The sequence below is a fragment of the Pavona decussata genome, unplaced genomic scaffold, assembly GCF_977016875.1.
Source record: "Pavona decussata unplaced genomic scaffold, jaPavDecu1.1 SCAFFOLD_114, whole genome shotgun sequence".
NCBI classification, from domain to species: Eukaryota; Metazoa; Cnidaria; class Anthozoa; order Scleractinia; family Agariciidae; genus Pavona; species Pavona decussata.
Genome location: NW_028145528.1, coordinates 7,029,601 through 7,045,195, shown reverse-complemented (window position 1 = coordinate 7,045,195; position 15,595 = coordinate 7,029,601). Strand labels below are relative to the sequence as shown.

General features: G+C 42.8%; 2 protein-coding genes across 2 annotated transcripts; one reads left to right on the top strand and one right to left on the bottom strand.

Annotated features, from left to right (window-relative positions):
* Positions 1-212: 212 nt before the first annotated feature.
* On the bottom strand, positions 213-13,545 carry LOC146470536 (ALX homeobox protein 1-like). Its single transcript, XM_085122041.1, has 4 exons — positions 13,184-13,545; positions 10,194-10,402; positions 8,129-9,220; positions 213-505 (listed from the first exon to the last, which is right to left on the bottom strand). Exons 1-3 carry the CDS (start codon positions 13,230-13,232, stop codon positions 8,729-8,731), a joined length of 750 nt encoding a protein of 249 aa, XP_084978167.1. The 5' UTR covers positions 13,233-13,545; the 3' UTR covers positions 213-505; positions 8,129-8,728.
* LOC146470537 (uncharacterized) lies at positions 1,144-3,489 on the top strand. The gene is made up of 2 exons (XM_085122636.1): positions 1,144-1,382; positions 2,915-3,489. The coding sequence occupies exons 1-2, from the start codon at positions 1,233-1,235 to the stop codon at positions 3,425-3,427; spliced, it is 663 nt and encodes a 220-aa protein (XP_084978762.1). The 5' UTR covers positions 1,144-1,232; the 3' UTR covers positions 3,428-3,489.
* Positions 13,546-15,595: the final 2,050 nt, after the last annotated feature.

Here is a 15,595-nt window from a genome sequence, read left to right as displayed (position 1 = left end):
AGGAGTGTTAGTGTAAGATTAAGCAAAAACTAAAATCGTTAGTACGAAAATAAAACAAAAATAAACAAAGAACTGAAAAATAAGGGTTTATACTTCACCATTGAAAGCGAAAGTAAAACATCTTCCATGCGAGAAAAGTCACAGCCCGTTGTAGAGGTTAGCCAGTTAAAAAATAAACATGAACGTTTGCATTGAAGCGCAAAAGAAAACCGAAACACACAGAAGTAAATAACAGTGACCTGTCTTGTATTATATAAGATTTTTATTGAGTATATTTATTTTTAATATGAAATGCTTAGCAGCTGTATCATTCGTTTAAGAAGATTTACCATAACCAGTGGGGAAGCAACGCGGCATATGAAGCAGTAAACACCAAGAAAACAGCGATAGATTCTTTTTATGCTGTTCTCATTAGGAATAAACGCAAGCTGCCGGGGATATTATGGCAGAAGGTGGAAAATAAATCCTGAGTATGGAACGACAACAGAGCTTCTAGTGTCAAAAGCTCTGATAGCTTGGAGATGGGGACGCAGAACTTCCGTGACATGACATGAAACATTGTGTTTCTTGTATGGGTAGCCTGAGTGAATAGAAGACGCGCCGCGAAACGCCTTCTCAGTGGTAGCTACAAAATGCAACGCTGAAATAATTTATGAAAAATTTAATATCTTAAAGACATAGAAATTGAAATCTTCAGATAACATGAAGGTGAAAGATTTTTCTTTTCAAATTTGAGGGATTTACCTTGACTAGAAAAATGTAATTGCGTTGAATTTTTCCGGATATTTGACTACAAATTGTTCTCGGCTTCTAAAAAAAAAAAAAAAAAGAAAGGATTGCACGCTTTATGGCCCAACAACATCCTTCAGATGTTGTTTAACGAGTTATCTTAATTTGCAATTCAAAGATTTTGAATTAAATTGTATAGAAATAATTTGACATATGTCATTTTCTCCATAATTACATCGAATGATCCAACCTAGTTAGAAATTTACACCACGTAAGCTCTTTGATGATTAATGTTTTCAATGTTTTCACAGTCCGGTGTTATCAGTGAACGTTGCGTGAAAAACCATGGACAAGAAGGAGGGGAGGGGAGGGGAGGGGAGGGGAGTGAAGGGAAAATTGGAACCTACAGGCTATTCTCAGCGGTCTCACCTCTCACGTATAAAAGGAGATGAGACAAAGTGAACAATGCCATTCTGTCGATCAAGCGAAAGAGCATAGTTCAAATGGCGGACCCTGCTGTACAAGTCCCGGCACAGGAAAACCTTCCAGCAGCTCAAGCGGCCGCGGTTGTTCAACCACCACCACCGCCTCCGCCTCCACCAAACGCAGAAGAACCTCCTCAAAACGCCGCTGGAGAACAAGTCACTTTGGAGGTTTGTTCAATTTTTGTTTTACTCCAGTATCGTACACGTGTTCTTGCACTTCGTATTCCCGTGGCAGCTTTAAGTCTGTTTTCAGCTCAAGTCATGCCCTGCTTTAAACGTGTAGCTTTGTAGCTCTGCGGGCAATTTTCTCTTTACCCCCCAGTTTATTTTACGCCCTGCTTCTGAACGTGCGACCTTCGTTGCTTTGCGGGCATGTTTACAATTCATGTTGCGCCCTGGCTTGGCGGGCAATTTAAAATTCACTTCGCAATTATGTTGTGCCCTGCTGATAACGTGTACTTGGTTGCTTTGCGGGCAGTTTTAACTCTGTTTACAATTCATGTTCCGCCCTGCTTCAAACGTGTAACTTTTTAGCTTTGCGGGCCGTTTGAAACTGACTTCGTAATTTTTGTTGCGCCCTGCTTCAAACGTGTAGCTTTTTAGCTTTGCGGGCAATTTTAAATTGACTTCGTAATTATTGTTACGCCTTGCTTCAAACGTGTAGCTTTTTAGCTTTGCGGGCAATTTGAAATTGACTTCGTAATTATTGTTACGCCCTGCTTCAAACGTGTAGCTTTTTAGCTTTGCGGGCAATTTGAAATTGACTTCGTAATTATTGTTACGCCCTGCTTCAAACGTGTAGTTTTTTAGCTTTGCGGGCAGTTTGAAATTGACTTCGTAATTATTGTTACGCCCTGCTTCAAACGTGTAGTTTTTTAGCTTTGCGGGCAGTTTGAAATTGACTTCGTAATTATTGTTACGCCCTGCTGATAATGTGTAGCTTTTAGCTTTGCGGGCAATTTGAAATTGACTTCGTAATTATTGTTACGCCCTGCTTCAAACGTGTAGTTTTTTAGCTTTGCGGGCAGTTTGAAATTGACTTCGTAATTATTGTTACGCCCTGCTGATAACATGTAGCTTTTAGCTTTGCGGGCAATTTGAAATTGACTTCGTAATTATTGTTACGCCCTGCTGATAATGTGTTTACAATTCATGTTGCGCCCTGCTTCAAAACGAGTAGCTTTTAGCTTTGCGGGCGGCTTTAGATTGACTTTCTAATTAATTTTTTGCCCTGCTTCAACACGTATAGTTTTGTAGTTTTGCGGGCTACTTGAAGTCGACTTACCACTTTCTGAATTTTATTTATATGCGCTATTTTTGCCGATTATGTGTACATTCTAATTCTCGGTTAGCTTCAAAAGCTTTTCAATTTTGTTGACCTCAAAACATACTTCAGCAGAGAACTAGTTATTATCTTTGTGCGATCTTTGTCGATTATTCTCACTCTTCATTTTTTAATTGTCTTAATTTGCCATTTCTGAGTGCTTGTTTGCCACTTTGTTCTACTTGAATTGTTTATTTTCGTATTGTTCTGTTAATTGTTATATTTGCACTCCGACTTTGTCGGAACAAAGGATTCCCTGCCGCTTTACCGGGTCTTATCACAATGCTTGTACTCATTTACGAATGTTTTGTATCGCCGCTAAGCGGTATGAAATTACACTTCGCAATACATCTGTCTATTTCATTTTCTCATTCAGGCTTTGCAAGAAAGAATTAAATTTTTGGAAAATGCCCAAGGGACCTCCATTCAGGCTTTAAAGAATCGCATTACCCATTATGGTAGTCGCCGCCTGGAGGACTTCGACAAATACGAGGCCTTGCGCCTCGCGGAGGAGCTCGTCTCCGTAGCGAAGACAACTGGTGATGATAAGGCCGCCAGCTTTGACATCATAGCGGCCACCCTAAGAGAGAAAATACACGTGCCGAAAGAGCAGTTTAAAGCTTACTTTTTGGCTCTTCTCGCGGACAAGGAATTTACAAGAATCTTTGACACAATCTCCAAGGTCGACAAGTCGTTTAGACGTCCCTCGCCTTACTCGCGTCCTCAGGCCAGAGGCAGTCAGAGGTTCTCGTCACACCCTCGAGTGACCTGCTACAGATGTGGTACGCCCGGACACAAGTCTACGCAATGTTTTAAGCGGTCTCCGACGACCCGCTATTTTTCTTCAGGCGGTCCAGGTCACAACCAGCCTCGACCGACATCTCAGTAGCAGAATCTGCCCGATCCTCATTTTGTATGCGTTTTAGTACTATTAAAGTCAAATGAACACTATTGCATCACAATGTTTGTTTATTCATATACATTTATACCCACCCCCCCAGGGTTTTATTAACATATTATTACTTACATATTTTACGACTCGCTACGCTGTTCATAGATGTGGGAACCAATTATCTCTTTTCGATCGCACCCTTCCCCCCTCGGGTGGCATTCTCAAAGGGAAGCTCACTTTCCCTCTCGGATTACCGGGGCTGAGTTTGCCATTCCTTGGGCCCTAATTTATTTCCAAGTTCTTTTTTATTTTCCTTTTAGCTGTCAGACCCTTGCTTTCACGATTGGGAAAAGCATCCCGGTTTCAAGCCTAACACAGTTGGTATGAATAAGTTACAGTGGATAAACATCGATGGTTCTGTTGTTGATGAGGCCCAAGGGATGGCAAACAATTCCCACATCTCTGATGAGGATATCGCCCTCGTGTTACAGGGAAATTCATTAGCGGATATGTCTCGCCTTGTTTTCCGCGATCCAGATCACTTCCTAGCAGGGGAACTCCATCGCCATGCACCACAATGGAATGCTTTATTAAATGATATGAACGATGAGCGCTTCTCTGAAGTCCGTGATTGGATTACTAACGGTGTAGACGTAACCAAGTTCTTTAGACCGTTTAAGGGTAGTTACAAGGGAAGGAATTACGAGTGTGGTAGTCCACCGCCTTGCGCTTTCCCCAACCACCTGTCGTGCAAACCTTTTGCCTCGTTTATTTCTGATACGCTCCTGGACCGTTTGCGTTCCGGTGCTATTTCTTTGTGGGGCAAAGTCGGAGAATGCACCCCACCCCACCTTATTATGCCCCTCACTGTCGAGCCTAGCAAGCCGCGTCTCTGCAACGACGATAGATTTCTTAATCTGTGGATCGAAGACCGTCCGTTTGCCTTGGATAGCGTCCAACACTTGCCTAAGTATGTCAATAAAGGATTTTACCAAACAGTGTGCGACGACAAGTCAGGATATGACCACATCAAACTTCACCCCAGCAGTCGAACTTACTTTGGCTTCCAGTGGGGAGGTTGGTATTTTGTGAGTGAATGTATTCCTTTTGGCTGGAAATCCTCGGCCTATATATATCATACGACTGGTCTAGTTGCGTCACACAGACTTCGTTCATGGAACATTCCCTCTTCATTGTATATTGACGACCGCCATAATGGCCAACTGTCATTTCCAGGTGGCATTTTACCAGCCGCCTATCAAGCCCTCGCCTCAAGGGATGAAGTGAATTTTGCTCTGGCCGTCGCGGGTATTTTTCTCACGTGCTACATCTTAATTTCCCTCGGCTACTTTATCGGTCTGGCGAAGTCTCACCTTACCCCGAAAAAACAGGTGCCATACCTTGGTTTCGGTATCGATTCTGAACTACAGGCGTTTACCTTGTTACCCCATAAAAAAGAAAAGCTTCTTCGTCTCATCAAAGAAACGTTGGCTCGCGATAACCTCGACCTACTAACCTTGCAAAGGCTCAGCGGTAAATGCGTGTCCATGAGCTTGGCAGTTCCGGGCGCAAGGCTTTATGTTAATGAAATAAACCTAGCTGTGTCGCGCGCCACGCGTTCTGCTCGACCTGTAAAGATGTCTGCCGCTCTAAAGAATGAAATTGAGCACTGGCTATTCCTTGAGACCTGGGACGGTTTTCTTCCCTGGCGGTCTGAGAAACACACACATGTCAGGCTGTTCTCCGACTCATCTCGCTTCGCTTGGGGAGGTGCACTGAGTCCGGGTGCCATTGAGGCGAACGTTTATGATTACTGGGACGCCTCAACAATACAAGCCGATATCGCCACTAAGGAGACCTTTGCGCTCAATAATGTCCTTGAATCATTCGCTGATACCATCAAAAACTCGTGGGTCGACGCCTTCGTCGACAGCATGGCTCTAGTCCGTTCATGGAATCGACAGGGCTCTCGTTCTCAATCGCTTTCTAGCGCCTTGAAGAAATTATTCAACACAATGACGAAACTCAACATCGATTTGCACCTTACTTTTGTGCCTAGTTCTCAGAACCAAGCCGACTTCCCCTCGCGACGCCTTAGCCTACAGGATGCCAAATTGTGCCCATCCCTATGGACAGTAGTACAAGAGTGGTATGGCGGCGAAAATGGGCACTCTGTCGATCTAATGGCACGCCCTTCAAACGCCCAATCCGACTTGTCAGGTGCCAAGTTACCTTTCTTCTCTGAAAACCCTCTGCCGGGATCCCTGGGAGTGAACGTGTTCGCGCAATCGCCCGATCTGTACGATCCGTTTGTATTCAAGAACCCATACGCCTTTCCCCCGATCTGCCTAATACCTCATGTTATCAAGTATATGAGAAGCCTGCAATTATCCTACACTATCGTAGTACCAGACGTATGCCCAAGGCATTTTTGGTGGCCCTTGTTAACGTCTACATGTTCTTCCCGATACCTGCTGGCCGTTGCCGGAACCGTTGGAGCGCTCCTCACTCCCTCTAAACACGGGTTTTCAAACAATTGGCCTATCCCATGGGATCTCTGGGTGTTCCGCATCGGATAAGCAAGTAGTAGCTCTTGGTTAGCGCACGAGCCAAACAAAGAACACTTAGCTATCTTTAAATTTGCCAATTCTCCCATTAATTTAGCTCCATCCATTACTTCAGTGAAATCAATGTTGTCAATAAATCATTGTTTTCCAGTATACATCTGTTGACAGTTGTTTTATAGCTTCATTTATACATTTATGTCAAAACAAATCTAAAGGATAAAGAAGGAACTGTTTGTTTTACTTTCATATCCTTTAGGACTTACCTCCAGCCGTTCGAGCGTTTGTACCAGCCGTGTCATGTCCTTCGTGCAGCCACCCCAACGACAAGCTGTTCTTTTTCTGCCAAATGTGCGGCTACAGGAGGAAAACAGTCTCCCCAAGTGTCCCGAGCCCTAAACTCTCAGTCGACCTTCAAGCGATAGATAACCGTTTGGAACTCCTAAATAATGCCTCCCTTCAATCGTCATACTCAAAACAGAAGTGCTCACTTCGTACGGAGTTTGAAACTTTCTTGGCGTCCCTTCCGAATAGTAAAACCATCCTTTCGGCAAGCCCCACTGACATCTCTCGGTTCTTGGTCTGGAAAGACCGACATGGCAAAACCATAGTACATAGTAATGGGTGGCCCGATTCCCACCTTCAAAACGCAGCTAAGTGTAAATGTCCTAAACGCCTGGCATTCAAGACAATCGACTCCTACATTGGAAAACTGCGAACCATTTTTAAGGAAACCGGGCGCTGTGGAGAGTGGAACTCCCTGCTAGGTCTGGGTAACCCCGCCGCTTCACTCGAAGTGCAAAAATATCTTAAGGCGTCAACTGAGGAACAATTACGAGCCCGCATCACGCCAAAGCAAGCAGTTCCCCTATTTTTGTCCAAATTGTTGCTTCTGGCCCGTTTTTTAAATCGGAAAATTGCGGAGCGCTCGGTTAGTCCTTCTGGTCTGTTTGTATTGACGCGGGACCAAGCGTTTTTCAAAACGTTATTCTTTAGCGGTGATCGTGGTTCAGATCTTGGCATGGTGAAAACAGAAGAGATCCTGCGTTTCCCCCAGGACAATGGGCTGTTGTTCAACCACGTATGGGGAAAAACCCTGAGGGATGGCGTCTCTAACGTCTTCGGGATTCGGAGACACCCTAACCCTGAGTTGTGTCCAGTTAAAGCTATTGAGACATATGTAGCCGTGGCTTCCGAGTTGCGCGTTTCTGTGACAAATGGTTACTTGTTTCGACCAACTAATCCCCAAGGTCATATTGTGAACAAACCATTTTCAAGTTCTTCAGCAGAAGCTCGTTTAAAGCTGTATTTGAAAGAAGCTAAGATCGATGAGGGAGAAACGCTACACAGCTTCCGTTCGGGCTCAGCCATAACGTTAGCGTTATCTGGCTCCCAGTTGGCGGACATAATGTCTCATGTAGGATGGAATAACAAAGAAACTGCTCTCTACTACATGAAACTAGCGGAGGTGCTTCGTTTGGATAGTCCCTCTCATTTGCTATCCGCGGACTCTTCCGCGACAGCCGCCCTAACAGAGAACTACATGGAGCTTAACCGTCTAAAAAACTTTATATCCGCTTTTCCGCACGTTTAATTCTTAACCTTGTTGCATCTCGTTTAAAACACTTTACGAATTTTTAGGATGGGGCACCTTGAGTTTGGGATTCTGAGAACGGGGTTTCCTTATGGTCCAGTGGTTTGGGACTTTAGGACACTCTGTAACATAGAGACTGTCGGTGCCCAATCTCAACATAGCGTGAGAGAGAGAACGTTGAGAATAAAGTACTATTCTCAGCGGTCTCACCTCTCACGTATAAAAGGAGATGAGACAAAGTGAACAATGCCATTCTGTCGATCAAGCGAAGTGTTGTAGTATAAAATGCAGCACACGGTATCCCTTGCCCTGACGTTCTCTCTTTCACCAGCCATCAAGTTTCGTCCTGCGTTTGATTTTCCCTACCCAAACCCTCCCCTTTCCTCTTCAGAACATTCATCAACAGGACGAGACTGTCGGTGCCCAATCTCAACATAGCGTGAGAGAGAGAACGTTGAGAATAAAGTACTATATTAACATATTCTCGATCCCCAAGTGGTGTTAAAAGAAAGCCGGACAAGATCCAACGTGAGTTTGGACCCCGGGAGTTTGGATGAGTGGAAGAAACTGCATCAACAATTTAAAAACATGTATTTTTCATTAACATCAAGCAATGACTAACGTGGAAAAATTTCTGAGTTAGTAAACAAACGAAACGAAACGAAACCAAACAAACAAACAAACAAACAATATAAATACAAGCAAATGAAATTAAATGCCTGTCGTGTGACGCCCTGTAAGCGTTCTTGTAGTTCTATCATTTTCCCATTTCTTGAATTGTTTGTTTTTAATGCAACAGCCCTTTTCCAGCCGTACTATATCCATGTTCGTTACTATATATCTCCCCAATAGGGAGGCACTTTGCAGCTGCATCCACTCCCTCATTCCTTACAGCGAGGAAACACCTCCCACATTTTGTTCGCGACCTTGTAGTGTTAACGAACGAACGACAAGAAATATTTACATTAAAGTAACACGGTCTAGAAGAAAAATACGATCAAGGTTGAGGCTAAAATAATCAAGGGATTTTAGGATCCACAAAATAAAACTGTCTGTCTGGGACTATTTTAAATTTGAAGCCAAACAAAGATGATAAAAAGTAGACAGACAGCAGACAGCTCGCTTAAAACCAATAAATGATTAGTTACTTGACATAAAGGGAGAAAACGAACTTCCTCGCATACAAAGGAGCCCGTTTGCACCAATCAGCTCATCCGCCGAACGTTCCGCCGCATTCGTAACTCCCTTAGCGTTTTCTTCGTGACAGGCACATCTTGGAAGCTGTTCAGCAGGTTTCGGTTTGAAAGACACCGGACCGACCAGTTTTGGATCATCTCCTGTGCAACCGGAATGCACATGCGCAGAATGAAAAGAAGCACAAGTGATAAGGCGACTGCTGACCCCTGAAGCCGTGGACACCAGCGTAGCAGCACCTGGTGCTATTGAGAACATTCCACCCAGCTGACATGAGCAGTAGTTTTGAGCCCGTGGAAGTGGCCAGCTACGTTCAGCGGTATTGTACACATAAGACAAGCGTGTTTCGAGTCCTTTTCGGAGCTGTTCCTCGCGTTGTATGTGACGGTTGTTGTTTTCTCGCTTACGCCATTTGGATCGGCGATTCTGAAACCACACCTAAGGAGTACAAACAAAAAAAGAGCTCCAAGTATTTTACTGATTTCATGATCTAAACAATCGTGTCCTTAGTTCTATTTTAATGTAGGGTATTTGCAAATTTTTCCGCTTGGGCCAGCCACTTAGCTCGATTAGCTTGCTATTTCTAAGTGGCTGTGCCCTCTTCCTTAGCAATTTTTCTTTCTTGAATTTATGTCACACTGTATAATTCCTGGGCACGAATAAAGATTGTTGTTGTTGTTTGTTGTTGTTACAACAAACAAACAAAAAAGAGGTCTAAGACAGTGAACTACTGGACAGGTGGCGAATAATACAAACCCAATTAAGTTGATGTAAGTTTTGATATTCATACATGGCCTATACACCTAGCCTGCCCATAAATTAAATCGAGTGGCAAGGATCCATTATAGGGCAAGAGAAGGCAATTTTCCTTTCGCTTTACGTTAGGCAAGGGACAAGGTTGGATCACTCGTGTCCGTGTTAACTTTATTTTGTGTTTATCCTTAGTTTAGACCGTAAACTCCTCCTAGTCTAGCCTTAGTTGACCAACTATTCTAAAAGGAGGGAGGAATTTCCGATGTTACCATTCAAAAAAAGGGAAAGTGTCACGGAGATTTGGTGTCCTTTCAAAAACCACAAACGTTTTTCTATCAACAGTTTGGTTATAAATTTCCACCCCAGTGTACTAAAACTGTTCATGATTGCCTCTGACTTCAGATGCACTGGTTCAGAATGGATTGCAACTTGAAAAAAAGTTTGGCTAACTATTATCAAGTTCTCACATTTTCGCTTCCAAAATGTACTATAGCAAATCGTGAGTTGCTCCTTCAAAGAATTCAGTTGATTTCTTTGGTTCGGTGATTTATTTTGTAACTAAGTAAAAGTAGTGTTGCACCATGTTTACAAACAAGATCAATTCCCCTGTGACATTTCCTTCTTTTAAAAAGTGACAGATATTAGCTAGCAGCCTGACCTGTACACATGCCTCACTGATTCCCAGTTCAGTGGCCAATGCCTCACGCACAGTCACCCCGGGATACATGTTAAACTGGAAGGCCGTTTCCAGTCTCTCCAACTGCCTTATACTGAACGCCGTCCTTTTCCGACGGTATCCCTCTCCGCTCCGTTTGCGCTGGCGCGGGATCTTTCCTTCATTCCATGATTGTGAAAAGCTTTCTTCATCTGTACGAGGCAGATCAAAGTTGCCCCCGTTAAACGAAGAAAAGTTCGGTTAGAAGTCCATTGGACTTATCATAGAATAATAAAATAACTCTATAATAACTTATAACTTATTATTATTATTATTATTATTATTATTATTATTATTATTATTATTATCATTATCATTATCACTATCATTATCATTATCATTATCATAATCATTATCATTATCATTATCATTATCATTATTATTATTATTATTATTATTATTATTATTATTATTATCATTGTTATTGTTATTGTTCGGCAACGTTTTAACCTGGGGAAGCCTTTTTTCCGTGGTGTACACGGGGTCGCTTAAAATCGCAATGAAAACATTCCAATATTCGTTAACAAACATGTTCATTGAGTCTCGTTGGTGTTTGACTTAGACAAAATCTTTTCGTCTGATTATGAGTAGAAAAGAGGGAATCACGAAACAGATACCGTACTTTTGCGTACAACTCGGTCTGTGGGCGTATTTAATTGAACTGATTAACAAAAAAATCTGTTTGAACATTTACCAAATAGAAATAAGAGAAAATACAAATACATAGTCAACTTCAAATCCGCAGTTTTGTCTACCAACGGCCGTTCTTGTTTTCTTCTTGTTCGGTGTTCTTAAAGTGCCGAGTGCGCCAGAGTATATATTTTCCCTCCTATCACCTCAACCCTATAGGGCTCACCCCTGTCGAACTCACCCTGTGCACAACCATCTAACAAAAAAACAAAAGGTTGTAACACACTGTTGTTTCCAATACTTGATCAGATGGTCCTTTTTATAAAAATCACTCTAAAAATAGCACTAGAAAATGTGACAAGGAGGAGAGGAGGTTGGGGATGAAAGGTATCTGAAGGTATGGTGGAGGGAGGAGGGGGAGGGGAGGGGGGGATGAAGCAGTGGCTGACAGTGGTGAGCGCACACGCCTCCCATCCATGTCCCCCAGGTTAAGATTGTCGACGTATCTTGTCCTTGCTCCCAAAGGTTCTATATCGGGAATGTAAATTTTCCGGTCATTAATTGCGGCCAGTGACCGTAAAATAAACCCGGTTACGACTTTAAAAAAGCATTATCTCCTTTGGAAACTAAACTTGGTTATGACTTAAAACCGTTATCTCCTTTGTAAAATATACCTGATTAAGAGTTAAAACCATTATCTCCTTTAGAAATATATCTGGTTACGATTTAAGCCATTGTCGCCTTTAAAAAGAGAAGAGAGAAAAAGCGGATGAACTAAGGGATTGCATAAAGCTAGTAGGTCATGCAAAGGGACCCGATGATAGGTGCCGGGGAAGCTTGTTGGAAATTTTGAGGGGGTGGTGTTAATATTAAATTATAATGATTGAAAAAATTAGCCTTCAAATGAAAAGAAATGAAATCTCTGTTGCCCAAGAGCATTGCGTTTATTAATAGTTTACTGTTCGGGTAAATTGAGAAGCCATCCAAGAAGTTGTTTTCGCCAGATTGGCACGAATGACGATCGAATCGAGAAGAGATGATGGAATTCACCCTAGTTTCACGAATTTTAACCCATTAAAAAGAAGGACCAGCCAAGATACATTTTAAAACATGGACAATATAGAAGCACACCCTTATGTGAGGAGGGTGGAGTTGGGGGGTGGTGGTAGGGAGGGTACTCGTCGTTTTTTTTTGTGGGGGTGTGCTGCTCGGTTCTCAAAACCGTCACCTTTATTTCAGACCTTTAAAATGTGTAATCTTCCTCATATTAAGCCCTGGCCTCTAGAATCCAGACCCGTCTCTGTAAAACCCATACCCACTTCAGACCAAAATGGTTAGACCTCAAAAACCATATCCTTTTGCCCCGCTCAAACCTATATAGCTTATAAAGGGGGGTAACTCCACCCCCACACCCCACCCCGGGCCTCTTCACCTAAGGACAGGAAACGATAACGGGATGCAGATGAAAACGAAAACAGAGTTGCCCGTGCTATCTTTGTTACATTCCCGCCCGAAACGTTTCAAGATCAGAGGAATTGGACCATAGGGCATTAAACGTGGTTCGCAAAAATACTTCTAAAACTTGAACATCGAAGCCTTGCGGGTACATAACTTTATTACAGTGGAACCTCGATTTTACGACATGGCAAGGGGACAGCAAAATCATATCGTTAAATCGGGATATCGTTGTGAACGAACTCCGGATTTATAAATAACTTTTGCCGGGACACAGAATGTTGATCGTTAAATCCCCAGGAATATCATTAGATCGACGATCGTAAAATCGGGGTTCCAATGTATGCTTTATATCTGTTTATCCTTCGTGCGCAGTGGGATATCAAGTGTCTTGTGATCGATGTAATTATGGCTATACCTACAATACTATATAATAACTGACGGCAGTGCCGGTGGCAATTGCGATTTTAGACTACAAACGAGTTAACAACTGGGAAGCAGTTTGTCAAGGCCTTGACAGGGTGCGTGGTTGAAGCCCTTAACGAGGATTTTCTTCTTGAACGCATAGCACACATTTAACACCTCACATGCACAATGCGAGACTTGCATACCCTTACTCAAAGCAAGAATTGTCAGCTGAAATAGATTGAGGAGAACCAGCCAAAACTGAAATCGACGAAGTCATTCAATAGACTTAGTTTCATTAAGAGATCTGTTTTACAACGACTCGTTTGATACGATAGAATGTCCTGGAGCGCGCGTGTGATATTCATGAGACATGATGCTGCGAAATGTGCGCACGGCGATGGTTATTGTTTAATAGTTAAAATCAACCTTGGTGATCTTACCTTGTGTTTGGTCCGTTTGGTTACTTTCTTTGCTGGCCTTCTTGTCCATTTTACCCCAGTTCAACCGGATTGTTTCTGAGCTAACTTCCCACGTGTGTGCTTTTCCTCCTTCTCAAAGAAGACCGCGCGCCGCGTCACAATTTCCACTCGACCGGAAGTTACGTAATTGTATCGATATTCCTTGTGGGGGAGGGGTAGACGTAGGCAGTACCACTGGGATCATGGGAATACAGATCTCTTTTCCAGGGTCTCTCTTCTTCCCGCTCTAGGGAGACACTGGGAACAAGGTTGTAACAGGGACCTGGTTCTCGAAAAAATCATGGTTACTTTGATGTGGAACTTAAAAGTATTCTTGGATTTGATGTCCGTCTTTTTTATCAGTTGGTAGTTAATTTTTAGTGCAACTCAGAGTGCCTAATGTTCCAAAAATGGAGGCTCCCTCCCCTCCCCTCGGCGGAGATGTTCCTTCAAGTTTTCAACTATACTAACAAGTGATCAGCGAAGACAATATAAATCATTTTTAAAGTCCATTTAGAGGAATTGCAACGATTTTATTTGTAAACATTAAAAGTAACCGGTGTGCGAATGATAAGTTGCGTGACAATAAGAACGTGTGACCATGCCCGGTTGGTACCTTGCACGGTTAATGCTTTATTTCTCAGTCCTTCATATCGCAGTACAACCCATCTAAAGGCGTTAAACGCTTCGCGTATTAGCATTGAAGGTGAGTTCGTTATTCAGAAACGTTTTCAAGGCTCCGATGGGTAATTTACTGAGTAGATTGTACTGCATTCAAACTTCTTATTAATATTTGCGTTTGTTGTTGTTGAAACAACCGTGACGCCTTTGAGAACTTTGATGCACCACGTTTCTGCAAACACTGTCAGTTGTGAATATTTACGGTAAAGTTTATTGCAAACTTATTTCTTTTAGTCCCTCGAAAATAACACGGCTTGCCCTTTTCAGTGCGTGCAAGAATGAGGACAAAAAACGCCGTTTCCAGGTCAAACGTTTGATCGGTGGTCTACATCACTTTTAATACCAACAACAAACTTATCTAGCACAACACTTCTTACATCAATCCAAATAGCTAAGTGCAGGGAAATTGCTTTTTGCAGTATTCGAGTAGTTTTGGTCAATCATGTGAAGTGATCTTCACGATAGATACAACGCGAGCGTACACTACTTTACATAGATACATTCCGTGACCCGTATTACGTCACGCGAATCGTTACACTGTGTACGTGTATGCCGTGAGGAGGCCTTCTGGTTAGGGATAACGCGAAAGAAAACCCTCGAGCGAAGAAATTACTTTTAGCTTCAGTACTTAGGATCCGAGGGGCAACAGAGAACCTTTTGAGAACCTGTTTGCAAGCCAGCAACAACTGAGTGGAGTCTACGGAACATTATTGTTGGGGATCTGGGCTAGGGACCCGGGGGGCCCTCTCCTTCCCCCTTATTTTTTAGACTAAAACCGAGGCCCGTAGGGCCAGGGCGCCGTAATATTTTCGTTTCACGACAAGAAGTGTTCGAGGGCGTCCCCTCTCCCCCTTACTTACCTACATTCTGATACGGTACAAGCATCTCTTTGCCTTTTGATTTGATACCATTGACAGCAGCAACGCCGACAGCAAACAGTCAGCTTTGTCGTTTACTGTCTTCTATCTATACCCCCTCTTTACTTAACAAATAGATTCCATTTTGCCGTGCGTCTGTACTCTGATAACGCACAGATGACGTCAAAACTTGGTGAGAACAGAGAAGTACGCAACGAGCCGCAGGCGAGTAGCGTGACTGATGTTCTCACCACGTTTTGACGTTCTCTGTGCGTTATCAGAGTACAGATCCACGGCAAAATGGAATCTATTTGTTTTATACAATAACCAAGACATTTCAACACCTTTCGTGAGCGAGGATTGCGCTGCCTGAGCTGAGTCAAAAACAAGTTCCAGCAAACTCAGTTTTGGACCACTACACACTTGTAATTGTGATCTTCTAAATTAGAGTATAATCCGAAAGAATTTCACTAACAATATTTTCAAAACTAACCTTTATTCCAGAAGGAAATCCTGACCTCAAAATATTACAGCATGTAAGTCGCTTCACTGCGATTTGTAATCGATTACTCGCTATTACCGGATTTCTATCGGCGACATATTTCGACAAATATTTGCTTCCTTTTCACGTCACAACAAAGTTCTAGCTTTGCTATCCTGGTTGAGGTCATTCTCAACCGTCTTTGTCCAATTTTTTATTGGACACTTTTCCTTTCCTGAGAAAATTTGCCTGTGTTTGTCCGCTACTCGCAAAAACAATTTGCAAAACTTTGTTAACCAGTCGCTCTGGCTGGACTCTAGACTCTGATCACGTGCGCCGGTCACACCATTCGATGACGTCAATCGTGCGTCTATA